Genomic DNA, 26,535 nt, shown 5'->3' with positions numbered 1-26,535 from the left:
AAACCTGAACTTGGATTCAGGGCATCTTGTAACACTAGAATGAAGGAATGCCATTGTAATTGACTCCAGAGGCAGGCTGGTCCTTAATTTTGTACTTCACTGCAAAGCGAAAATTGCTTTCCAACAATGCCAACCTTATCATGTAGATGCCCCTTTGACACAGTAAAAAAATCATCCATTATAAATTTATTTCTTAAATAAAACTAGAAAACTTTTGACTTTATAAATCTTTACAAATATTACCTGCCTAAGAAATTGTGGAATCTGAGTGGTGCTATTGGCCAAGGTTCTAAATAATCCAACAAATGCTAAACTTCAACTCCAGCCCCACCAACCTCGCTCCCTCCGCAAATCCTGGAAAAAAGCAAACCTTTTCCACATTGTGTGTTTTTTTCCCCTAAGGCATGAGATTTAATTTCCATTTAGTTTCCGCTTTGGGTGCAATCAGCAATTCCGTGCTCAAACTGCGCCTGTTTTACAAAGTGTTTTTTTAAAACCGAATTTCCGCTCACTCATTTGCATATTGCGATAAGGCTGAGATGAGGAGAAATTTCTTCACTCAGAGCGTTGTGAATCTTTGTAATTTTCTGCGCCAAAGGGTTGTGGATGCTGCATCATTGAATATGTTCAAGGTGGAGGTAGATGGACATTTTCTCTGGAAATCAAGGGATCCGGGGTGTGGGCAGGAAAGTGGAGTTGAGGTAGAAGATCAGCCATGATCATATTGAATGGCGGAGCAGGCTCGAGGGGCTATATGGTTTACGCCTGCTATTTATGTTCTTAAAAGACTGCAGAAACTCCAACTCCACTGAACTCAATTTGTGCTTAAAATTCCGCAATCTTTTGTGCCAGTTATGCTGATCTCAGGGAAATTGCACCAAAAAAAAGAGTGTAATTGAGTGGAAACTCCAGACCTATATATTTAACTTCAAAAATATCCCAAAGTTCTGAGCACAAAGGGGGGGGGGTGGGGGGGGGGGAGAAGAGAGAATATACACAGAGATTTAGCATGGGTTTTGAAAAGACTTTTAAAGACAGGAGAATTTAGAAAGGGAACTTCATATAAGGCTGTGCTGCCAGTGTAGGGTCAAAGGAAGGGGGCAACGCACAGAAGGCCAAAGTTGAAGGATAGAAGGAAGCAGGTGTGGAAACATGGGAGGATGAAGTTGCAGAGGTAGGTTGGGATGAGTCTGTGAAGGGATTTGAAGCCGGAGGCAAAGAATTCAAATTCAATGTGTTGGGGGACAATGTGGCAGCCAATCTGCACATAAGGTCCCAGGCAGCAATAAGACAAATGATTAGTTAACCTCTTTTGTTGCATATTTCCAACATATTATGTTTTATTTTTACTTCAGATTTTCAACATTCAGAGTTCTCCTTTCATCTCCGTAAAAAGTCAGGAATACTGGGGTTTACTATTGTGAATATTAGAACTGAACTTGACTTTTACAGTTCATTGAAACCATTTGACCTGCCCATTAAAGGGAACAACACCTGGTGGTTAGATATTAATCTTACATTTGCACAGAGCCTTGCATTCAAATAGAACACTGACATCACTAGGATGATAAGCAACCCCCCAAAAAAACTTACACTGATCCAAATGGCATAGAAAGTGATTTTACTATGTGTAAAGTTTTCAATTAATCGACACCCTGACCCAGAAATTTGATTCATACTTTAGACTGGAAGGAGAGTCACAAATTGGAGTTTGTCATTCTTGTTGATAATGAAATGCTGCTGTGTGTAAGCTTGGCAACAATCCAGGAACCCTGCTGCCAACAAGAACAACTTTCCTCAAAATCTTCTCAAACAGGCTCTTAATGAGGTTTAAGAGCCCTATGGTTAAGTTTCTGTAATAAATCCTGAACACCACCATCATTACCTGCAATTTCTCTTATTTCTGACAATGGCTTAAAACTCTGCATTGTGCACTGAAGAAACCCCCAATTACATTACGACAAGCAGACTGATTCACAATTAGCAATGTTGCTTTTTTAAATGAAATCATTCATTTTTATAAATACCTAGGGACCTGTGATTTGAGTTAGCACTCCATAAATTTCTGGAGTCACATGCCTCATCTGGCACAATCACTGGAATGCATTAACCTTCAGAAAAATACAGGATGACATTTGTAAACCCAGAACAACAAAAGCAAAACGAGCTTTGAAACTTCCAATTTGTTGCGAAGAAGAATGCTAAAAGACAAGGTTGGCGGATCAACAACTTGTAGGCTACTCAAAAAATGTTGGAATTGCACAGATTCATCAGCAACTGAAAGCAAAAAAACCCCAAACTGATGGACAGTTTTGGGGAGATCCTTCATCTGATGAAGACTCTTATTCACTTACCATTCTGGTTCAGATGCTCACACAGGTGCGGTATATTGCTGGCACTGTCTCAGTTGTGACTTTTCTTCTCTACTTTTTGTATATTCTTACTTAAGAAAGCCTGTTTAGAACAGCGCTTCTGTTCATCTGCATTTTCCAAGTGTGGAAAAATGCTGCAGCAACCACAAGAACACAGACCAAATGGTTCAGTGTCACAGCCACACAGGTCACTGTAATAGAGGGGAGCAAAGGAATTCAGGAATATTCTGTACACATTACAAAAATCAAAGGGTGATAAAGGTACATTGGAATGTTGCATACAATAAACCACATATAACATCTGGAGCGGTCTCATACTTTTTCACCAAGGCTGCTTATGAGCTGAGATCAACAGCTTGATTAGTGCCAGGATTAAACTTCCTGTTTTAGTAGAAATGGTTACTTCCATCTGTTTAAGGTACTCAAAAGATGAACTACTGCTGTCAGTTTATTTAGTGCACTGCTAACAATAAGTTATAGGGGAAAACAAAATCACACATATGCCTATATTCTTCAAGGATGTGTGATATAACTCGTGAAATATTCTAAAATCATCTTAAATTGTTCCCACTATTAGCAGTAGTTTTCTAACAATCAGTATTTGACGCTAAAGTGCTTCTGACATATTTTAACGTTATCAGTTCCTGACACATGACACTTGTGTAATAAACAGCACCTCCAAATGTAAGCTCACTGGCCTCTGTACAACTGATAGTAGTACAGATTCCTGTTTTTTTTAGGGTGCCTGACATGCTACCAGAATTATGATCTCTCCTTGTGGTGTCAGCCTTGGCTCAGTGGTAGCATTCTCATTTCTAAATCATAAGGTTCTGGGTTCAAGTTCCACTCCAGGGCTTGAGCACAAAAATCAATGCTGCCAGGCCAGTGCAGTACTGAGAGAGTGCTGCACTGTCAGAGATTCTATCTTTCATATGAGATGCTAAACCGAGGCCCTATCTGTCTGGTCGTGTGGATGTAAAAGATCCCATGGTATCATTACGGAGAAGAGCAGGGGAATTATCCCCAGTGCTCTGGACAATATTTATCCCTCAATCAACATCACAAAAACAGATTATCTGGTCATTATAAACTGTGCTGTGTGTAGGAGTTTGCTGTGCGTAAATTGGCTGCTGCATTTTCTACATTCCAACAGTGACTATACTTCAAAAGTAATTCATTGGCTGTAAAGTGCTTTGAGACATGTGGTGATCATGAAAAGCACTATTCTATAAAAATGCAAGTCTTTCAAGTCTTTCTTTTACTTATAATAAAAGCAAAATACTGCGGATGCTGGAAATCTGAAACAAAAACAAGAAATGCTAGAATCACTCAGCAGGTCTGGCAGCATCTGTGGAAAGAGAAGCAGAGTTAACGTTTCGGGTCAGTGACCCTTCTTCGGAAGGGTCACTGACCCGAAATGTTAACTCTGCTTCTCTTTCCACAGATGCTGACAGACCTGCTGAGTGATTCCAGCATTTCTTGTTTTTGTTTCTTTTCCTTATGTTGTTACATCTGTTGCATTGTCAAATTGTCAGCATGCTTGTGCTGCAGTCTTAAGTTGAATTTCTATATAAGCAGCCTAGACACAATGGTATGGGCTCAGCATATGTTCACAAGCATGTTTTTGTTTCAAATAGAAGAATCATCACCTATATTATCTGCACGTATACAGCTCTCCACTTTCTGAACCAGACTGCCAATGGGTCTACATTATTAGATACATCATACTTTGTACAAGATGCTAAAGTGAGTTTAGTTTAGTTTAGAGATACAGCACTGAAACAGGCCCTTCGGCCCACCGAGTCTGTGCTGACCATCAACCACCCATTTATATTAATCCTACACTAACTCCATATTCCTACCACATCCCCACCTGTCCCTATATTTCCCTACCACCTACCTATACTAGGGGCAATTTATAATGGGCCAATTAACCTATCAACCAGCAAGTCTTTGGCATGTGGGAGGAAACCGGAGCACCCGGAGGAAACCCACGCAGACACAGGGAGAACTTGCAAACTCCACACAGGCAGTACCCAGAATTGAACCCGGGTCACTGGAGCTGTGAGGCTGCGGTGCTAACCACTGCGCCACTGTTATTATTGTAGTGCTTCAGGTAGTGCAGAGAACTTTACTGGTTTAATGGCCATAATTCCTCTTTGAGCTATTACCATTTAAAGAAAAAAAAATGAACTGGTGATTCATCAAATGGCAGCTTGTGGGACATTGCTGGGGCATTCAACTTCACAATAACAATTGCTGCACTTTGCATGTCAAAAAAGGATCATTGCAAACACACTTTCAAACATTCCAACATGAAAACCATTATAGAAATTGAAATATTATTTGAAAGTCTTTATAAAGAACAAAGACTTGCATTCATATAACGTCTTTCATGATGTCAGGACACTCGAAGGTGCTTTACAGCCAATGAAGTAGTTTTAAAGTGTAGTCACTGCTGTAATGTAGGAAACATGGAAGCCAATTTGTGCACAGCAAGGTTCCACAAACAGTAATAGAAACATAGAAAATAGGAGCAGCAGTAGGCCATTCGGCCCTTCAAGCCTGCTCCACCATTCATTATGATCATGGCTGATCATCCAACTCAGTAACCTGTTCCCACTTTCTCCCCATACCCTTTGATCCCTTTAGACCCAAGAGCTATATCTAACTCCTTCTTGAAAACATACAATATTTTGGCTTCAACTGCTTTCTGTGGTAGTGAATTCCACAGGCTAACCACTTTCTGGGTGAAAAAATTTCTCCTCAGCTCAGTCCTGAAAGGTTTACCCCGTATCCTTAGACTATGACCCCTGGTTCTGGACTCCCCCACCATCGGGAACATCCTTCCTGCATCTACCCTGTCAAGTCCTGTTAGAATTTTATAGGTTTCTATAAAATCCCCCCTCACTCTTCTAAACTCCAGCGAATATAACCCTAACCGACTCAATCTCTCCTCATACGTCAGTCCCGCCATCCAGGAATCAGTCTGGTAATAATAAAAGCAAAATACTGCGGATGCTGGAAATCTGAAATAAAAACAAGAAATGCTGGAACCACTCAGCAGGACTGGCAGCATCTGTGGAAAGAGAAGCAGAGTTAACGTTTCGGGTCAGTGACCCTTCTTCGGAACTGACAAATATTAAAAATGTCACAGGTTATAAGCAAGTGAGGTGGGGGTGGGGCAAGAGATAACAAAGGAGATGGTGTAGATTGGACAAGGCCACATAACTGACCAAAAGGTCATGGAGCAAAGGCAAACAATGTGTTAATGGTGTGTTGAAAGACAAAGCATTAGTACAGAAAAGGTGATAACGGACTGAATATTGAACAGCAGCAAGTGCAAACATGAAAAAAACAGTGGGTAAGCAAACTGAACAAACTAAGATGAAACGAAATAAATGCAAAAAAAGGTTGTAAAAAAGAACAACTAAAAATGAAAGTAAAATGGGGGGCTGTCATGCTCTGAAATTATTGAACTCAATGTTCAGTCCGGCAGGCTGTAGTGTGCCTAATCGGTAGATGAGATGCTGTTCCTCGAGCTTGCGTTGATGTTCACTGGAACACTGCAGCAATCCCAGGACAGAGGTGTGAGCTTGAGAGCAGGGGGGAAGTGTTGAAATGGCAAGCAACCGGAAGCTCAGGGTCCTGCTTGTGGACTGAGCGGAGGTGTTCCGCAAAGCGGTCACCCAGTCTGCGCTTGGTCTCCCCAACGTAGAGGAGACCACATTGTGAGCAGCGAATACAGTATACTACATTGAAAGAAGTATAAGTAAATCGCTGCTTCACCTGAAAGGAGTGTTTGGGGCCTGGGATAGTGAGGACAGAGGAGGTAAATGGGCAGGTATTACACCTCCTGCGATTGCAGGGGAAGGTGCCATGGGACGGGGACGAGGTGGTGGGGGTAATGGAGGAGTGGACCAGGGTGTTGTGGAGGGAACAATTCCTTCGGAATGCTGACAGGGGAAGGGAGGGGAAGATGTGTTTGGTAGTGGCATCACGCTGGAGGTGGCGGAAATGGCGGAGGATGATCCTTTGGATATGGAGGCTGATGGGGTGGAAAGTGAGGACAGGGGAACCCTGTCACGGTTCTGGGAGGGAGGGGAAGGGTTGAGGGCAGAGGTACGGGAAATGGGCCGGACACAGTTGAGGGCCCTGTCAACAACAGTGGGGGGGAATCCTCGGTTGAGGAAAAAGGAGGTCATACCAGAAGCACCGTCATGGAAGGTAGCATCATCAGAGCAGATGCGTCGAAGACGGAGAAACTGGGAGAATGGAATAGAGTCCTTTCAGGAGGTAGGGTGTGAAGAAGTGTAGTCGAGGTAGCTGTGGGAGTTGGTGGGCTTATAATGGATATTAGTAGACAACCTATCCCCAGAGATGGAGACAGAGAAGTCGAGGAAGGGAAGGGAAGTGTCAGAGATGGACCATGTAAAGGTGAGAGAAGGGTGGAAATTGGAAGCAAAGTTGATAAAGTTTTCCAGTTCGGGGCGGGAGCAGAAAACGGCACCGATACAGTCATACAATCAGTCTGGTAAACCTTCCCTGCATTCCCTCTATAGCAAGAACATCCTTCCTCAGATAAGGAGACCAAAACTGCACACAATATTCCAGGTGTGGCCTCACCAAGGCCCTGTATAATTGCAGTAAGACATCCCTGCCCCTGTACTCGAATCCTCTCGCTATGAAGGCCAACATATCATTTGTCTTTTTTACCACCTGTTGGACCTGCATGCTTACCTTCAACGACTGGTGTACGAGAGCACCCAGGTCTCACTGCATATTCCCCTCTCTGTTCCTCGACTCTATAGCCAGATAATAATCTGCCTTCCTGTTTTTGCTACCAAAGTGGATAAACGCACATTTATCCACATTATGCCGCATCCTCCATGCATTTGCCCACTCACTCAACTTGCCCAAATCACCCTGAAGCCTCTCTGCATCCTCCTCACAACTTACCCTCTCACCCAGTTTTGTGTCATCTGCAAATTTGGAGATATTACATTTAGTTCCCTCATCTAAATCATTAAAAATCATTAATATATATTGTGACTAGTTGGGGTCCCTGCACCGATCCCTGCGGTACCCCACTAGTCACTGCCTGCCATTCGGAAAAAGACCCATTTATTCCTACTCTTTGTTTCCTGTCGACCAACCAATTTTCTATCCATCGCAATACACTACCCCCAATCCCAAGTGTTTTAATGTGAAAATGATTAATTTGTTTTTGTGTGTGGTTGGTTGAGGAACAGATATTGCCCAGAACACCAGGGAGAACTCTGCTATTCTTTGAATACTGCTATGGGAGCTTTTACATTTACTTTTGAGGGCAGATGGGGTCATGGTTCAATGTCTCATCTGAAAGATGGTATCTCAGCATTTTTGTACATAAGCTTCAGTAATGTACCTCTTCAGCAACTGAATCAGTTTATTCTATTGTTTTTAGACACTAATACAATACTAAATGTGGATTTTGTACCACTCCAACCCTTAGACTATTTCAAGGTTCTTGCAGATTTTTTAAATGCTGCAGAATTAGTACCAATGTTGGAGAGGATGCCAAAGTTTACAGGTCTCCTTAAAAATGGAAGCTGCTGAAATGAGGCTAATTAGGGTAGGGAATATGCAGGTTATCATATTGAGTGGTAATAGAAGTACTGAAACTATTTACTGCATAGCCCTGTCACAGTTCGACACTAATCTTATCTCTGTACTTTGGCATAGTTTAAATAATAAAAAGCCTGAGCATTGATAAATAAAGCAATGAGATTATTTTCCCCCTCTTCCTGGCCTGTGCTATTATGACAAATCGTCAATCATATGCCAAGGGAAAAAAAAAAATCAAATGCTAAACAACCAACATCCCTCCAGTATGGTGCCACATCAAACAGGCACAAGACCCAAACTAACCAATTTAAACATCTTCTGTGGGAATCAGATTAATTTACCACCAAATGAGCTGAATGTCAGTAGCTGGAAAGTGTGAAGGCCTGTTCAATTCTGACATTATTTGCTTTTCAGGTGGGGAGCTATCCACTTGATAGAGGCTGCAGTCATCAGCAAATGGAACACTATTACGTTCAATCATATATATTGGGGCCCAGAGATCAGCTTCTTAATGAGGCTGAGTTGGTGCACACTATCACAGCTCTGGAAATGTCAAACTATTGTTCTAACTTCACTGTGGACATCAAGAATGGGAATCTTCAGAAAAGTCTGGATTTAATGCAACTTGTGCACTTGAAGCAGATGGCCTATTTTCAGCATTGGGTGAATTTAATGTCAGATCAGGTACAGAAAGAGAGAGAAAGACAAAAATATTTAAATTTAAAGTTTGACATTTTTTAAAAATCTCCAACAATTAAAATTTGAAGTGGGACTCTACACTTATAATAGTTAATTTTCAGTGCCAGTCAGGTTGTTTGACACCAGTTAACACTCATTAAGAGTACTTGGACTGAAATGGACAGGACTTCCTTTCTGTGGTGAGTTTAGTTTGTATCTACCGTGCAAGTACAGCAACTTCATGCCAATCAATGGTGAAGAATGCTGTTTTCACAAAGTTAATGGCAGGCCACCACATCTCTGACAGGAACTTTTGGATTGCTGGGTTTCTTCCTTCACCTATGGCCCATTGTCTTCTCTCTTCAGTGTACCAAGCTTCTTGTTCAAGGCTTTGTGCCACTGAAGCAGCTGCAGAAGCCCAAAAACAAACCTTTCTAAAGTGAAGCTATTGCTGTTCAGTGCATGCTGTAGGTAATGTAACCGAGCAGCTCCATTGCAATGCCATTCCTGCAAACTATGTTCCTTTGAACAACCAAGGCAATATTGGACAGAACCTTAAATGTAGAGTCAGTCATCAGTTGCTGCTGCAGCTTACATTAAGCTGTTGCTTGTTAGTGCCATTCAAGAAAAACAATATGCCAAATAAGGAATATTAATTCATCGGTTGGAAAATTACATTAAATTTTTTAATGGAAAAAAAATCTTGCAGTTAACTTTTAAAAAACTGGCAGCCAAGATGGCCACCGCAATTTGCATCTGAAACACGTCTTCACATTCCAAGGCCCAACAGAAGGCAGAGATCTGAGGAGCATGGACCCAGGACAATGGCTTGCTCTAAGCGATTGAATTACCTAAGATTGCTTCATTAGTACAGCATTCAAGGCAATCTTAAAGCCTTGACTTTGAAACAGAAAACCCCTCCAAGTGTAAATATTGGCATCTGGGGGCTTAGGGAGCGAATTCCAAACTTTGAATCTCATTAGAAGGTTCCAGAGAATACAATGAGGCAGTCATGTGACCATCTGTCCTTCTCTGTGAAAGCTGGGAGTATCCTTGAACAAAGAGTCAAGCCAGTTACTCAAAATGTGCAGCAGCAAAAAAGGTTGTGGTGCCACCCTCTCTCTCTCTCTAGATAACACCAAAAGTTTGAAAACAGTCTGTGATTGTGGACCCTCCAAGCCTACAGATTGCTACAGGCAGAGACCAGAAAAAGAGAGCCACCGACAAGTCTGCCTCCAAGAAAGCCCTGAACCGAGCAGGCCAGCCATAAAGTGCACTTTGACCAACCAAAGACTTCAAGAATACAACTTCATCCAGAAGACCACTGAATCATCCAACCTCACAGACTGTGTATGTAATTTCCATTTTTTCTGGATTCTAATTCACCCACAAAATCTACTTTTCACTCAGTAATCTATTTTTGTGTGTGTGATTCTCATGTGAATGTGTGCGTGAATACGTAGCATAGGTTTTTTTGGATCGACTTTCGATTGTCCATGGTAAACTGGGTAGATCTGTTAATGGGTCAAACGACTGAAGAACAGTGGAGAATATTTAAAGAAACATTTAACGAAATACAGAGTGAGTATATACCAGAGAGGAAAAAGCTCCGCTTCACAGAAAAAATAGCCATGGACAACTAAAGAGATCAGCGATAGCATAAAACAAAAGGAAGGGCTTACAAAAATGCAAAACGCAGCACAGATCCGGCTGAATGGGATTGAGACAAAGACCAGCAAAGGGTCACAAAGCAGCTTATAAGAGCTACTAAACGAGATTATGAAAGGAAACTTGAAAGGGCCATCAAAATCACTAAGAAGAAATTTTATAGTTACATAAAGGGAAAGCGGGTGGTCAAGAGCAATGTAGGCCCACTAAAAGCTGAAAATGGAGATGTCATTGATAATGGGGAAATGGCAGACATGTTGAACAATTACTTTGCCTCAATATTTACAGTTGAAAAGGAGGATAACTTGCCGGATGTCCCGAAAAAATTAATAGCCAATAGGGGACTTAATACAATTAACCTAAGTAAAACATCAGTAACAAGGAAATTAATGGAACTAAAGAGTGAGGAATCCCCAGGACCTGACGGTTTCCATCAGAGGGTGTTAAAGGAAGTAGGGGAGCACATTGTAGATGCCCTAACTATAGTCTTTCAGAGTTCCCTAGATTCAGAAGTGGTCCCTCTGGATTGGAAAGTTGCACATGTCACTCCACTTTTTAAAGAAGGGTGAAAGGGGGAACCAAGGAAATTACAGACCAGTTAGTTGCTGGAGTCTATAATCAAAGATAGGGTGACTGAACACCTAGAAAATTTTCAGTTAATTAGGAACAGCCAGCATAGATTCATGACTGGAAGGTCATGCCTGACAAATCACATTGAATTTTTTGAAGAGGAGACTAAGGTAGTGGACAGGGGAATGTCTATGGATGTTATTTATATGGACTTCCAGAAGGCATTTGATAAAGTCCCACATAAGAGGCTGTTAACTAAGGTAGAAGCCCTTGGAGTTGAGGGCAAATTATTGACATGGTTAGGAAGTTGGTTGAGTGGTAGGCAACAGAGAGTGGGGATAATGGGCAAGTACTCTGATTGGCAGGATGTGACTACTGGCGTCCTGCAGGGATCTGTGTTGGGGCCTCAATTATTCACATTATTCATTAACGACTTGGATGATGGCATAGTAAGTCATATATCCAAATTTGCTGAGGATACAAAGTTAGGCGGCATTGTAGACAGTCCAGATGATAGCATAAAATTGCAAAGAGATATTGACAGACTAGGTGAGTGGGCAAAATTGTGGCAGATGGATTTCAATGCGGGCAAGTGTGAGGTTATCCATTTTGGACCAAAAAAGGATAGAGCAGGGTACTTTCTAAATGGAAAGAGGTTAAGTACAGTGGATATCCAAAGAGACTTGGAGGTTCAGGTGCACAGATCTTTCAAATGCCACGAGCAAGTGCAGAAAATAATTAAAAAGGCTAATGGAATGCGAGCCTTTATATCCAGAGGATTGGAGTATAAAGACACAGAGGTTATGCTGCAGCTGTACAAAACCCTTGGTTAGACCCCACTTGGAGTACAGTGAGCAGTTCTGGGCACCACACCTTAGGAAGGATATATTGGCCTTGGAGGGAGTGCAACATAGGTTTACAAGAATGATACCTGGACTACAGGGGGGTTAAGTTACGAGGAGAGATTACACAAATTAGGCCTGTTTTCGCTAGAATTTAGAAAGTTAAGGGGTGATCTGATCAAAGTCTTCAAGATATTAACAAGAAAAGACAGGCTAGATAAAGATAAACTATTTCCACTGGTTGGAGATTCTAAAACTAGGGGGCAAAGTCTAGAAATTAGGACCAGACCGTTCAGGAGAGATGTTAGGAAGCACTTCTTCACACAAAGGGTGGTAGAGGTTTGGAACTCTCTCCCATAAACAGCAGTTGAAGCTAGAACAGTTGTTAATTTTAAATCGGAGATAGATAGATTTTTGTTAAGCAAAGATATTAAGGAATATGGGCCAAAGGTATATGGAGTTAGGCTGTGGATCTGCCATAATCTCATTGAATGGCGGGACAGGCTCGAGGGGCTGAATGGCCTACTCCTGTTCCTATCTTCCTATGTTCCTAACTATAATAAACTCACCTCGTTCTTGTTTAAACTCAAGAAAGCCTGTCCGATTGGTTCTTTCATGATTACATTATAGGCAAAAGGTAAAACACTCATGGAGGTGGTAAGCACCCCACTGTTTAACAAGGAGTAAATAGATACTGAAGCAGTCAGTGTAGAAATGCAGCAAGACATGGACAATATCCAGGCTTTTGCTCAGAAGTGGCAAGTAACATTTGCACCACACAAGTGCCAGGCAATGACCATCTCCAACAAGAGAGAAACTAACCATCGCCCCTTGACATTCGATAGCTGAATCCCCCACTATTAACATCCTGGGGGTTACGATTGACCAGAAACTGAACTGGAGTAGCCATATAAATACCGTGGCTACAAGAGCAGGTCAGAGGTTAGGAATCCTGCAGCAAGTAACACACCTCCTGACTCCCCAAAGCCTGTCCACCATCTACAAGGTACAAGTCATGAGTGTGATGGAATACTCTCCACTTGCCTGGATGGGTGCAGCTCCAACAACAATCAAGAAGCTCGACACCATCCAAGACAAAGCAGCCCACTTGATTGGCATCCCATCCACAAACATTCACTCCCTCCAGCACTGACGCACAATGGCAGCAGTGTGTACCATCTACAAGATGCACTGCAGCAACGCATCAAGGCTCCTTAGACAGCACCTTCCAAATCCACAACCTCTACCACCTAGAAGGACAAGGGTAGCAGTTGGATGAGAACACCACCACTTGCAAGTTCCCCTCCAAGCCACACACCATCCTGACTTGGAACTATAACACCGTTCCTTCACTGTCACTGGGTCAAAATCTTGGAATTCCCTTCCTAACAGCACTGTGGGTGTACCTACCCCACATGGACTGCAGTGGTTCAAGGCAGCAGCTCACCACCACCTTCGCACAGGCAATAAGGAATGGGCAATAAATGCTGGCTTAGCCAGCGACGCCCACATCCCATGAATAAATTTTAAAACCCTGTTGTGGTCAAATGAGAGGAAGGGCAAGAGGGGAGCCTGTGACCCCCCTCCTCACCTGGCCACAACATTGCCCCAGTAAGCTTACCCTGCTATAACTTCAACCTCGACCTTTTCCCCTTTTGGTGTGAGGCAAGAAAAATATAAAATGATGGTAGACACTGGTACGAGCAAATGGAGAATGACGTGGCTGATCTCCACTCATCACCTCCCAACTGACCACAGATATTGTTTTTATTAAACTAGTGTTTCAGCCCCTGTGTTAGGTTTGCCAAATAAAAAGACTGTGACAGGTTTTCTTATAGGTTTAAAACAGATGGTTAAATATTTATTGAACAATAATCACCCAAAATGATCGCAACACAACCCATGCACACGTACACACTCAAGAATAGATAGATAGAAGGTAAAGGGTAAGAGACGTTAAGAGTTCAAGGTGTAAAAGTCTGTTTTCAGGAAAAACCTGTGGGATCCTCTTGGAAGGCAAGTTTTTAAAGTTGCAGGCCTGTTTGCTGGTTGTCTTGCATTTGCTGGGGCGTTGATGTCTTCTTGCAGTTAACACTTCAGTTTGAAGACGGTGCTGGCATTTCTTAATTTTCACAGGTGGAGGACTTGTTCAAAAGTCACTCTCCTTCTCTGCTGCAGTTGGTTGCAAACTCATTTCAGCAGGGTTCAACTGTCTTCGCAGGAATTGATCTCTCTCTGCCTTGTGCTGGAATTGAAGATGGCTTTTGATGTTCTCTCTGTGGCTGGAGATCTCTAGTTGATGTCTTGATGTTCTCTTTTGTTCGCCAATAAATGTTGCCTTTAAAGGTAAAACACATTAAGTGTTAGTTTCACCCATGTGGTTTAGCCTTCGGTTCTTGATTGCAGCCCATTTTGATATGGTGAGATATTTTCACACTTTATTGTACTGATTGTAGCTGGAGATGAGGTGTCTGTGAGTGCCTTTGTTTTAGCTTGTTTTTGTGGATAGCTCATACCCATGTTTAACAAGCTGTTTACAATTTCAATGCAGACAGAGTTAATGAGTTTTAGTTCTAGCCAACATGAATGTGTATTTTAGTGCAGAAGGCGGATGTCATGTGACTTTGTCCTTCATCAAACAAGTGTGCCAGTCTTTTAATTATCAGTAACTCTCCAGTTTGTTTTTATATTTCCATCACTGCACTTCCGAAGAGCGTGACAACACAGAAACTGCTCCCAAAATGGCAATTACAAGTGTGCTTCCTCCAGAATCTGCGATCCTCAAATATAATCTCGGTTCACTGTAGGACATTATCGGCACTAGCATTAGCAAGGAACAAATTTTACAGGACTGAGATTGCTACTGAGCTGTTGGATTGCATAGCTTATGGCACACAAACAGTAATAGCATTTGGATAGGTTTATTTTTGGCCATCTGTTTCACTGTGGCACAAGGCCTTGAATAACAAGCTTTGAAACCCGAGAGAAGATAATGTAAAAATGATCTTGAAAACATAAGAAAAAGAGTGATTAAAAGCATGCAACAATTCTCTACCAGGCAGCATGAATACTGAAAGGAGAATGGCGGAGAGGAGCAAATTTAACAGAGTACTGTTACCTTGGCTCCAAGTCCCCCTCTTCCCATACAATGTCACAACAGTGGTAACCAGACAATACTAACTTATAATAAAGACAAAAAATGCTGGACATGTACAGCGGGTCTGTCTGAAAATTTTGGCCCAGAATTTATGACAAAGAGTCCACACTAAAAAGCACTAACCTACCCTTTTCTTTCCAAGTGCTATGTGCTTCCAGCATTTTCTGTTTTTTTTTCCAATTTCAGCTTGGGCACCTCTCCAGATCAGGTTTCTGACCAGTCCCATTTCTGGATTATTCTGAAATTAATCCTGGATGCATCAATTGCACAATGTATATCAGGGAAGAGAGCTCACTGGTGCAAAATGAGGTCAATTCAGAAGAGCAAATGAATAACAGCTTCTGAAAGGCAAGAGATCTCCTCATTTTTGATGATATTGATGGAGTGGCACCTCCCGCACATGACATTTCTGCTTTGAGTAACCAAGATAGATATGCAAGAGGTTGGCTGAAATACTTCTGGAGCTGATTAGATACTGGGGTCATATTAGGAGATTTGAAAATGGTTAATGTTGCTCTATCTTTAAAAAATGGCCTGAAGTGTGACCCTGGGAATGACAGACCTGCTAGTAGGAACAATTATTGGACCATATCATCACAGAAGCAACCTAAAAGTTTAGCAAGGGAAGAGAAATTAAGCTTAATCCAACATAAATTAACTAAAATAAAAGCAAAATACCGCAGATGCTGGAAATATGAAATTAAAACAAAGTGCTAGAAATACTCAGCAGGTCTGGCAGCATCTGTGGAGAGAGACCTTTGAATTTACTAAAACATGGCTAACAGATTTCTAAGTGGACAACCACAACCACCTGAATACTGTAGGCATGACACCAATTTTCAATATTACTGAGGTAGATGGAGATTCATTTGTAAATAAGCCTCCTGATTTTGTGGTAGCACCTGATAGATATGCTTCCAAAGCTCAATTCCAAATTAGGATAAAATTCAAATATCAATATAGGGATAGTCAGCGTGGCTTTGTCAGGGGGAGATCATGTCTAACTAACTTGATTGAATTTTTCGAGGAGGTGACTAGATGTGTCGATGAGGGTAAAGCAGTAGATGTAGTATACATTGATTTCAGTAAGGCTTTTGATAAGGTCCCGCATGGGAGATTAAGGTGGTAAGAGCCCATGGAATCCAGGGCAATTTGGCAAATTGGATCCAAAATTGGCTTAGTGGCAGGAGGCAGAGGGTGATGGTCAAGGGTTGTTTTTGCGATTGGAAGCCTGTGACCAGTGGTGTACCACAGGGATCGGTGCTGAGACCCTTGCTGTTTGTAGTGTACATTAATGATTTAGATGGGAATATAGGAGGTATGATCAGTAAGTTCGCAGATGACATGAAAATTGGTGGTGTTGTAAATAGTAAGGAGGAAAGCCTTAGATTACAGGAAGATATAGATGGGGTGGTAAGATGGGCGGAGCAGTGGCAAATGGAATTTAATCCCTGAAATGTGTGAGGTAATGTATTTTGGGAGGACTAACAAGGCAAGGGAATACACAATGGATGGTAGGACCCTAGGAAGTACAGAAAGTCAGAAGGTAGGTAAGGTGGTTAGGAAGGCATATGGGATACTTGCCTTTATTAGCTGAGGCATAGAAAATAAGAGCAGTGAGGTTATGATGGAACTATATAAAACACTAGTTAGGTAGGAATACTGTGTACAGTTTTGGTTGAGGGGGGACATGATTGAGGTATACAAGATTATGAGGGGCATAGATAGGGGGAACCTTTTTCCCTTGGCGGAGGGGTCAAGAACCAGGGGGCATAGATTTAGGGTAAGCGGCAGGAGGTTTAGGGGAGATTTGAGGAAACATTTTTTCACCCGGAGAGCGGTTGGAATCTGGAACGCACTGCCTGAAGAGGTGGTGGAGGCAGGAACCCTCACAACATTTAAGTAGTATTTAAATGAGCACTTGAAATGCCATAGCATACAGGGCTACGGGCCAAGTGCAGGAATATGGGATTAGAATAGTTGGGTGCTGTATGGCCAGCACAGACGCGATGGGCCGAAGGGCCTGTTTCTGTGCTGTATAACTCTATGATAGCACAATTCTCGTTTAACAAGTAGTTGCCAGTTTGTTGTAGGTACCATACCACCTTTCGCTCCATGCATCCTGTGACATAGCATTGACATAGAACACACTTTCAGTCAGCCGAGTGAGGTGGAGGATGCTGCTATTAATACACGCAAACTGCTTTTAGCATGATACTTAATTAACGGCTAGACGCATTAGCGGCCCAGAAATTGCTGGCCAGAAATAAAGGTGAGTTTAATGCACACATTATTACTCGGTAAATCACCCAGCAGTTTGAGGGGGAAGAGACACCCGTGAATTGCAAATTGCCACAAATTGTTACAAGATTTGCACCGCTTTGTCGTTAGCCTCGCGAAAACAGGAGCATACAACGGTGAGTTTCAATAATGCTGCATTTGTGCAGTAAATTCACAAAGTTAGGGCTGGTGTTAATCGCAAAAGGACTCTTTTAACGATCAGATTTATGTTCCCGCAGTGTCAATCAACCTCGCCGGCCCACAGAGGGAACAACTGAAATTGTAGAGTTTCATTACTACAAACAGAAAATTGCTCTTATTGATCTTTAAAATTTTATTTTAATTCTACATTTCTAGCTTTTTTTCTCAATCCAATTTTACTTTCCTCCATTTCTCTTTCTGTACCCAATTTGACTAATTCACCATATTTCCTTCTCTGTTATTCCTGTTTCTTTATCCTTAAATTTAATTGGTTAAGATACTATTGGTTCCGCTGTTCATCAAAGCCCTCTGTTATCAGCTGGCACTTCATGCAATTTCCAGTGCAAGATTTTCTTTTAAACATTAAGGAGAATACGTCCAATTAACAGGGGCACAGTACAAGATGCACCACTTCAAAAAATTCTGGGCTAATTATTTACTTACAATATTTTACTTGCTCCTTCCAGAATGAATTCACTGATTAGTTTTCTGATTATGAACATCCTCCTTTATTTTGACCTTTCAAAACATTAGTTTGCAAGTGATTTTACCTGAATTCAAGTTAAAAAAAAACCAAACCAAATTATAAGTAATCTTTATTTTTATTAATTTTGTGGTTGTTGACATTGTTGGTTCAATTGAATTAACAAGGTATTCAATTCATTTCAAAACCAGTTGAGCAAAGTTTGCCAAGTGTAGTAAACTGTTTGCTACTGAAGCAACCTGTACAATGGAAGCTGCTGAGACGTGGGCATTAATAGGCTCCGAGGCATGTCTCAAAGGAAGGACCACTTATGTCTCCTAAAACATACTTCTAAGTACAGCAAGAGACAACCATTAGATCCACTACAATTATGGAATGGAACAGACATTCACACAACAATTCAGTGCCAGAGCATAGATTACATTTAATTGACACAATCAACTCAGTATTCTGCTAATCCCAAACTCAGATTCTGAGCAGCCAAAAACATCTTTTTAATTATCTATTAAACATTAATAATAGGAATCAATAGCCAAAGTGTTAAAAGCTAGCATTGAGGCTGCAGGATCCATTCCATTCTCATTATTGAATCAGCATTCTTCAGCATCAGTTTCTCATTTACTAGAATTTTTTTTCTAAATCTTACGAGAGCACATTTTTCCCCCTTTCAAACTGAATTTTACGTTCTTTGTGAAGGATAAAGTGGTGCAATTATTGCGCTTACAATCTTACAGTATGCCCCTAAATAAGACCATATTGTTCATTTTATACATATTACAAGACTTTCCTCCCATTATGATGCCAGGACACTTGGGACAGCCCTCCTGGTGTTTCTAATATTACATGGAGCTACAGTTCATGGTTTGATCCTGTATTGCTTTATGATTCAAGCTTCTAGAACGTTTCTTTTAAATGGGAGCGGGTGGGGCGGGGGGGGGGGGGGGGGGGTGGGATATGTGCTTTGGAACAGAAATTTTGGATACAAAAAAGTGGATATAACATTCCAGTCTGCCGAGAAAAATATAGGAGGCATTCTGGAGGTTATGAATTTCTACCATTTCCAAGCAGTGACAGAAATGAACTAATGAAAGGGATGGGCCTTTGTAAAATCTGTACTATGATAGTAAAGCATTTCCACAGGTCTTGTGCATGTGAAGAGCACTTTAACAGTGTTAGTTATTGCAGTAAAGATTGTGTAGTATGTATGTGCATGGTCAAAATACAAAAAGGTACTTAGCGTCATACCTCTTCATCCTATTCCATGTATAATACTTGCGTCACAGAGTAATTCAATCTCTCGGTTGTAGGGAATCTTCTAACTGACTCCCCTTCACCACTGTCTGTATTTATTGAAATGTACTCAATATGGCACAGGAGCCCAGATATGAAGCCCTTATCTTAACTGGTCAGAATTGTCTGAAAATATATTTTAGCATCAAAGGATTTTACCAGATCTGATCCACATCACTGAGACAATCTCACCTCTAAAGAACCAGACAAAATCTTGTGCACTTTCCTGACCAAAATCTCCTCCCTTCTAGCATCATTCACACTCTGCACTGTCTTTCGATCCTTAAGACTTCAACTTTCACATGGACTCATCCCTGCTGTGTTATCCTGTTCTTCCTCATATTGATACCTTCACCAATCTACTTCAGAACAGCCTTGAATTTCCTTTAATGTTCTTCTTCCCAGTAGGACCCATGCAATTTCCAATCTCTCTGTTCCCATGGCACACCCTCAGACACGGATCAATCAATTTACCACTGCTCCCTCTCCTGAAAAATTTCTACAATTTCAGGATCGTTCTGGAAGGCAGGAATAATGCCATGCTTTTTTTTTTTCATCACAAGCCACCTTCTGGATCTCCTTCACCTATATCTTCAATCCACACCAAATGTGTGCATGAACTTCTGTGTGTTTCCAAGAGACATATGTTTGACAGCTTTTACATCATCCAATCCCCCCACCTCACAAGTACATCTCCTCACTGTCCTTTTCCTCATATTCCTATTCTGTCATTTAAAAATGCATCTCCTTCATGTAGTCCACTACACATTTCCTCAAACCCATTTTGTCTCAGTTATGACTATCCAATTTCTCCTTCTAGGTCCATGCTCAAAAACTAAACTCTCACTATCCACTGGTCCTGTATGTACTATTTTGAAGATGGGCATCATTACCTTTTCCCTCAAAATGTCACCCTCAACTCCTTTACATTTTATGTTGCCTTTCTTGCCAAGGTAACAATCCAACTTTGCATTTAATTCATCGATCACTACCCTGTTCAAAATGTTACAATCTGGTTTCCAACCCACCCATTGCACTGAGACTGCCCTGGAAAACCTTACCAAAAAGGTCTTGGGTGATGACAACTGTCATCCTATCTTGCTTGATTTATCTGCTGCTTTGGATATTTAGAAGTATTCAATCATATCTTCTCCATGGCCTCTCCTATAATCCATTTAACGCTACTATACTCTGCCTTGTTCCCTCACACTCCCAACATAGCCACTTCACCTCCTTGAATTATTTCCCCTCCTGTGCCACTGTTCCATCTTCAGTTGTCTCCCTGCAATCCACCACCACCGCCCCCACCACCACCAACCGCCCCCCCCCCCCCACCCCCCACCTCCTATTTAACATCTGGGACACAAATTATTTTGCTATCCCATATTCCCACCAGGTCAGATTATCCTGCAGATTCTCACTGTGCAATTGCCACACACTGTTTACGAAGTCCAAGCTTGTTTTTAATATCTTCACATTGGCTCCATTATAAACAAAATTAGCTCAGTGGTTTACCAAGATAAAGGGAGCCACCATTGGCTTAAGGGAGGAATATTATTAAAATACCAATTATTTTCTCCAGACTTAAATAATTGCTAGGTTGCCCATTTATTACATTTCGAACAGAAAGAGGGAACAGCTTTCTAGAGATCACTGATACTAAAGCATTGAGCGTTTAGTAGTTTTCATGGACAAAGTAATTTAGCAGAAGGAAAACAAAATGCTAGATGCAAGTATTTTTAATGTTGCATACTTACTGTCACTTCTGTTTTGGGTGTTGGGTGTTGGGGGGGGTGGGGGGGGGGGGGGTGCGCAAAATCACTAAGAACTTTGCTTCACCCTACAAGCAAACCGTTTGCTATGTGAAGCATTGCAGCTGAACTACAGGGACACATCTACTTTATACCATTAGCATGCATTCAGTCGGGTTACAGAATCTTAAAAAAAATGCCTGCTACAAGCAAAAGGATAACTTGCAATATGTCTGAACGAAGTTCATAATCCTGAATATACAATTTTTGCAATTCATAAGGAAAATCCCACATTTTTATAGCTGGTGAGCTGCAAGGGATTCCTTGTTTGTGGGACGTACTATATAGTCAGTGGCTCCCCTATATTAGTGTGTCCTCAAAAAAAAATCTGTTCCACATATTGTTTTTGAAAGCTAAAGTGACGAGCACAGTTGCACGTTACAAGTAAACACACACATTCTTTCAATCTTAAGTCAAACTTACCCGTAAATTACTACAAGGTCTAGTAAAGTTGAAAAGCATGATAGTATTACAGTTAATGTTTTATCCAGTGTGTTATAGTGTTGGAAGAACCAACTGCATTTCTTTTATCTGAAGCTTTAGTTGTAATTAAAATGTTCACTTAATTAATCCTGGGAAAGGGAGGGAAAAAGAGCTCTTTGGAATTATTTTGGCAACCAAGATAGCAGGAAGACAGTAGTAAGATGAGAGAATAAAAAAACAAAAATGGCAATGAAAGTAAATAAAAACATTAGAGTCAAAAGTAACAAAATGCTGAGAGTGAAGACATACACAGGCTATGGCTGGAAATACTATAGGCAGAAAGCGTGAGCTGGTCTGGTCTAAATGCAGAGTTTAGCCATGGGTAAAGTCCAATATTCAAAGTATATATATCAAGGGATGTGGGGATAGTTGGGAAAAATGGCATCGAGGTAGATGATCTGTCATGATCTGTTTGAATGGTGGAGCAGGCTTGACGGGCCGAATGGCCTACTCCTGCTTCTATTTCCTATGATGCTATCCACATTCAAACCCAATTATTTGTATGAACAATTTTCTGTCCCATTAAGACGTCGAGTCAATTTCTGAAAGCAATAAATATTTGAATATTCTTTTACTATGAAAAGCAACTCATTCCAATCACAGGTTGTAGGAACAGAAAGCTCTTTTTTCCCTTAATACAAGACAGATGAGAAGGTTTATTCAATGTGGCTCAAGTATTTATTCAACCTGTTATTGCAGCGTTTTTAACCACAGTCGAGAAGACAAGAGCTGGGACCATATCTGTCTACTTTGTACAGATTCAAACAGTGGAGTTTAACTCTGTCCAAGAACAGCCAATTACATCATTTAGATTTAAAGAAAGATGACTAACTAGTAACATTGAATTTAAAATGTTGGTAATGCTTTTCTAAAGTTTTCCAATTAAAGCTCATGCTGACTAACTTTGCTGGAGTATTGCGTCCAGTTCTGGGCGCCTCACTTTGGGAAAAATGTGAGGGCATTGGAGAGATAACAGAAAAGATTCACAAGAATGGTTCCAGGGATGAGGAATTTCAGTTATGAAGATAGATTGGAGAAGTTAGGACTGTTTTCCTTGGAGAAGAGAAGGCGGAGAGGTGATTTGATAGAGGTATTCAAAATCATGAGGGGTCGATAGAGAGAAATTGTTTCCACTCATGAAAGGATCGAGAACGAGAGGGCAGATTTAAATTATTTGGTAAGAGAAGCAAAAGTGACATGAGGAAACATTTTATTACACAGCAAGTGGTTAAGGTCAGGAATGTGCTGCCTGAGAATGTGGTGGAGGCAGGTTCAATTGAAGCATTCAAAAGGGAATTAGACAGATATATGAAAAGGAAGCATGTGCAGGGTTACGGGGAGAAGGCAGAGGAATGGAACTGAGGGAATTGCTCTTTCAGAGAGCCAGTGCGGACACGATGGGCTGAATGGCCTCCTTCTGCACTGTAACGATTCTGTGATTCTGTTCTACATAGAAACAAAATATATTAACTCTGGCTTTACTTAAAACTTGAATGCATAGAGTTAGGAAGTTGTGGCAAGTTCTGTGTAGGCTTACATGGATGAAGCTCAAGTATTTTGAATCATAGACATCTTTTGAGCCTCAGATTAAGAAATACTCCAGTACATGCCCATGTTGTTCCTTTGTTTATAAAGGGTAGCAAGGATAATCCAGGAAATTACAGGCCGGCGAGCCTTACGTCAGTGGTAGGGAAATTATTGGAGAGGATTCTTCGGGACAGGATTTACTCCCATTTGGAAACAAACGAACTTATTAGCGAGAGGCAGCATGGTTTTGTGAAGGGGAGGTCGTGTCTCACGAATTTGATTTGGGTTTTTTGAGGAAGTGACAAAGATGACTGAAGGAGGAAGGGCAGTGGATGTTATCTACATGGACTTCAGTAAAGCCTTTGACAAGGTCCCTCATGGCAGACTGGTACAAAAGGTGAAGTCACACAGGATCAGAGGTGAGCTGGCAAGATGGATGCAGAACTGGCTCAGTCGTAGAAGACAGAGGGTAGCAGTGGAAGGGTGTTTTTCTGAATGGAGGGATGTGACTAGTGGTGTTCCGCAGGGATCAGTGCTGGGACCTTTGCTCTTTGTAGTATATATAAATGATTTGGAGGAAAAAGTAGCTGGTCTGATTAATACGTTTGCGGACGACACAAAGGTTGGTGGAGTTGCGGATAGTGATGAGGATTGTCAGAGGATACAGCAGGATATAGATCGGTTGGAGACTTGGGCGGAGAAATGGCAGATGGTGTTTAATCCGGACAAATGTGAAGTAATGCATTTTGGAAGGTCTAATGCAGGTGGGAAGTATACAGTAAATGGCAGAACCCTTAGGAGTATTGACAGGCAGAGAGATCTGGGCGTACAGATCCACAGGTCACTGAAAGTGGCAACGCAGGTGGATAAGGTAGTCAAGAAGGCATAGGGCATGCTTGCCTTCATCGGTCAGGGCATAGAGTATAAAAATTGGCAAGCTATGCTGCAGCTGTACAGAACTTTAGTTAGGCCACACTTAGAATATTGCGTGCAATTCTGGTCGCCACATTACCAGAAGGACGTGGAGGCTTTGGAGAGGGTACAGAAGAGGTTTACCAGGATGTTGCCTGGTCTGGAGGACATTAGCTATGAGGAGAGGTTGGATAAACTTGGATTGTTTTCACTGGAACGACGGAGGTGGAGGGGCGACACGATAGAGGTTTACAAAGTTATAAGCGGCATGGACAGATTGGATAGTTGGAAGCTTTTTCCCCAAAGTGGAAGAGTCAGTTACTAGGGGACATAAGTTTAAGGTGAGAGGGGCAAAGTTTAGAGGGGATTTGCGAGGCAAGTTCTTTACACAGAGGGTGGTGAGTGCCTGGAACTTGTTGCCGGGGGAGGTGGTGGAAGCAGGTACGATAGTGACGTTTAAGAGGCATCTTGACAAATACATGAATAGGATGGAATAGAGGGATACGGTCCCCGGAAGTGCAGAAGGTTTTAGTTTAGGCAGGCATCAAGATCGGCGCAGGCTTGGAGGGCCGAACGGCCTGTTCCTGTGCTGTACCGTTCTTTGTTCATCCTTTGCCTCAATTGTGGGAAAGTGCATGTGTTGCATTTAGTAATTTCACAAGTTACTTGTGCATCCCACAAGTAGAGCGGCACAGTGGTGAGCACCGCAGCCTCACAGCTCCAGGGACCCGGGTTCAATTCTGGGTACTGCCTGTGTGGAGTTTGCAAGTTCCCCCTGCGTCTGCGTGGGTTTTCACCGGGTGCTCCGGTTTCCTCCCACCGCCAAAGACTTGCAGGTGATAGGTAAATTGGCCATTGTAAATTGCCCATTGTAAATTGCCCTTAGTGTAGGGAATATGGGATTACTGTAGGGTTAGTATAAATGGTGGTTCTTGGTCGGCATAGACTCGGTGGACCGAAGGGCCTGTTTCAGTGCTGTATCTCTAAATAAAAAATAAATAAATCCCCCATACTGTTGCTTCCAGAATAAAATTTTTTAAAGGTGCAGATTGAGGCCATAAATAAAAAGGGGAAGGTGACTGCACATTAGAATATGGAAACCAGTGGTTGAGGAGGGCCTAATCAAAGATTAAAAGGGCAAGGGCAGAGCTACTATTACATCAGATGTCCTGCAATACAAATACCTCTCAAATAGGTTGGCTAGATTCTCTCCCTTCACCCTGCTTCTTTTCCCACTACCCACACGCAGCCCGCCCCGCCCCACAATACCATTATTTCTTTTTGCTCTATTCTGTAGTTTTTTGTCTTTTTTCACTTTTTGCTTATTTCATTATAGTAACAAAATATCACTGAGGGAAAGAAAAGCAGCTTTTTTTTTTATTCCTTTGTGGGATGTGGGCTTTGCTGACTAGGCAAGCCTTTATTGTCCATCCCTAATTGCCCTTGAACTGAGTGACTTGCTAGGCCATTTCAGAGTCAACCACATTGCTGTGGGTCTGGAGTTACATGCAGGCCAGACAATGGTTTCATGGTCACTATTAGATTAGCTTTTAATTCCAGATTTATTAATTGAATTCAAATTTCACTATCTGCCGTGGTGAGATTCAAACCCATGCTCCTAGAGTACTTGCCTGGGCTCTGGATTACTAGCCTAGTGACATTACCACTACGCCACCACCTCCCCCATAGCTCAGTTCTCACCAATCAGGAAAACATTCTTCCTGAAGCTGAGCTCAAGAATACAGAAGAGAAGCTGGTTATTATGGTTGGGGATTGGGAGAGGGGGGGTTAAAGAGTTGTTGGACATATTGGATTACGGATGGGTTTACAACAACAACTTACATTTATATAGCGCCTTTAACATAAAATTTCCCAAGGTGCTTTACAGGAGCATTATAAAACAAAGTATGACACCTAGCCACAAAAGGAGATACTAGATCAGATGACCAAAACCTTGGTCAGAGGTAGATTTTAAGGAGTGTCTTAAAGGAGGAAAGTAGGTGGAGAAGCAGAGAGATGTAGGGAGAGTATTCCAGAGCATGGGGACGTGGCAACTGAAGGCATGACCACCAATGGTGGAGCAATTAAAATCAGGGATGCACAAGAGACCAGAATTAGAGGAGTGCAGATATCTTGGAGGGTTCTGGGGCTGGAGGAAATTACAGAGATAGGGAGGGGCAAGGCCATGGAGGGATTTAAAAACAAGGGTAAAAATTTTAAAATCAAGATGTTGCATGACTGGGAGTCAATATAGGTCAGCGAGCACATGGGTGATAGGGAACGGGACTTGGTGCGTTAAGACACAGGCAGCAGAGTTTTGGATAACCTCAAGTTTACAGAGAGTCGAATGTGGAAGACCAGCCAGGAGTGCATTGGAATAGTTAGGTCTAGTGGTAATGAAGGCATGAATAAGGGATTCAGCAACAGGTGATAGGGGCGAAGTCAGGCTATGTTGCAGAGGTGGAAATAGTTGGTCTTAGAGTTGGCACGAAATGAGGTCGGAAGCTCATCGCAGGGTCAAATGTGACACCAAGGTTGCGAATGGACAAACTGACAGAAACTGAACTGGAACAATCACATAAATACTGTGGCTACAAAAGCAGGTCAGAGATTGGAAATTCTGTGGCGAGTTACCCACTTGCTGACTCCATAA

At 41.8% G+C, this 26,535-nt stretch overlaps 1 protein-coding gene across 2 annotated transcripts in view; it reads right to left on the bottom strand.

Annotated features, from left to right (window-relative positions):
- wars2 (tryptophanyl tRNA synthetase 2, mitochondrial) overlaps positions 1 to 26,535 on the bottom strand; it is an 88,247-nt gene that overhangs the window by 54,215 nt on the left and 7,497 nt on the right. The window contains exon 1 of one of the 2 annotated variants that reach the window (XM_068040781.1): positions 2,355 to 2,550. The exons of the other annotated variant lie outside the window; for it this stretch is intronic. Coding sequence (XP_067896882.1) covers positions 2,355 to 2,357 — 3 coding nt within the window. The 5' untranslated portion in view covers positions 2,358 to 2,550. Of the gene's footprint in view, positions 1 to 2,354; positions 2,551 to 26,535 lie in introns of those variants that run through there. 2 annotated transcript variants of the gene reach the window in all.

Source organism: Heterodontus francisci, chromosome 10, assembly GCF_036365525.1.
Source record: "Heterodontus francisci isolate sHetFra1 chromosome 10, sHetFra1.hap1, whole genome shotgun sequence".
Classification (NCBI taxonomy): domain Eukaryota; kingdom Metazoa; phylum Chordata; class Chondrichthyes; order Heterodontiformes; family Heterodontidae; genus Heterodontus; species Heterodontus francisci.
Note: the sequence above shows the minus strand (reverse complement) of the source record. Positions and strands in the feature narration are given on the sequence as shown.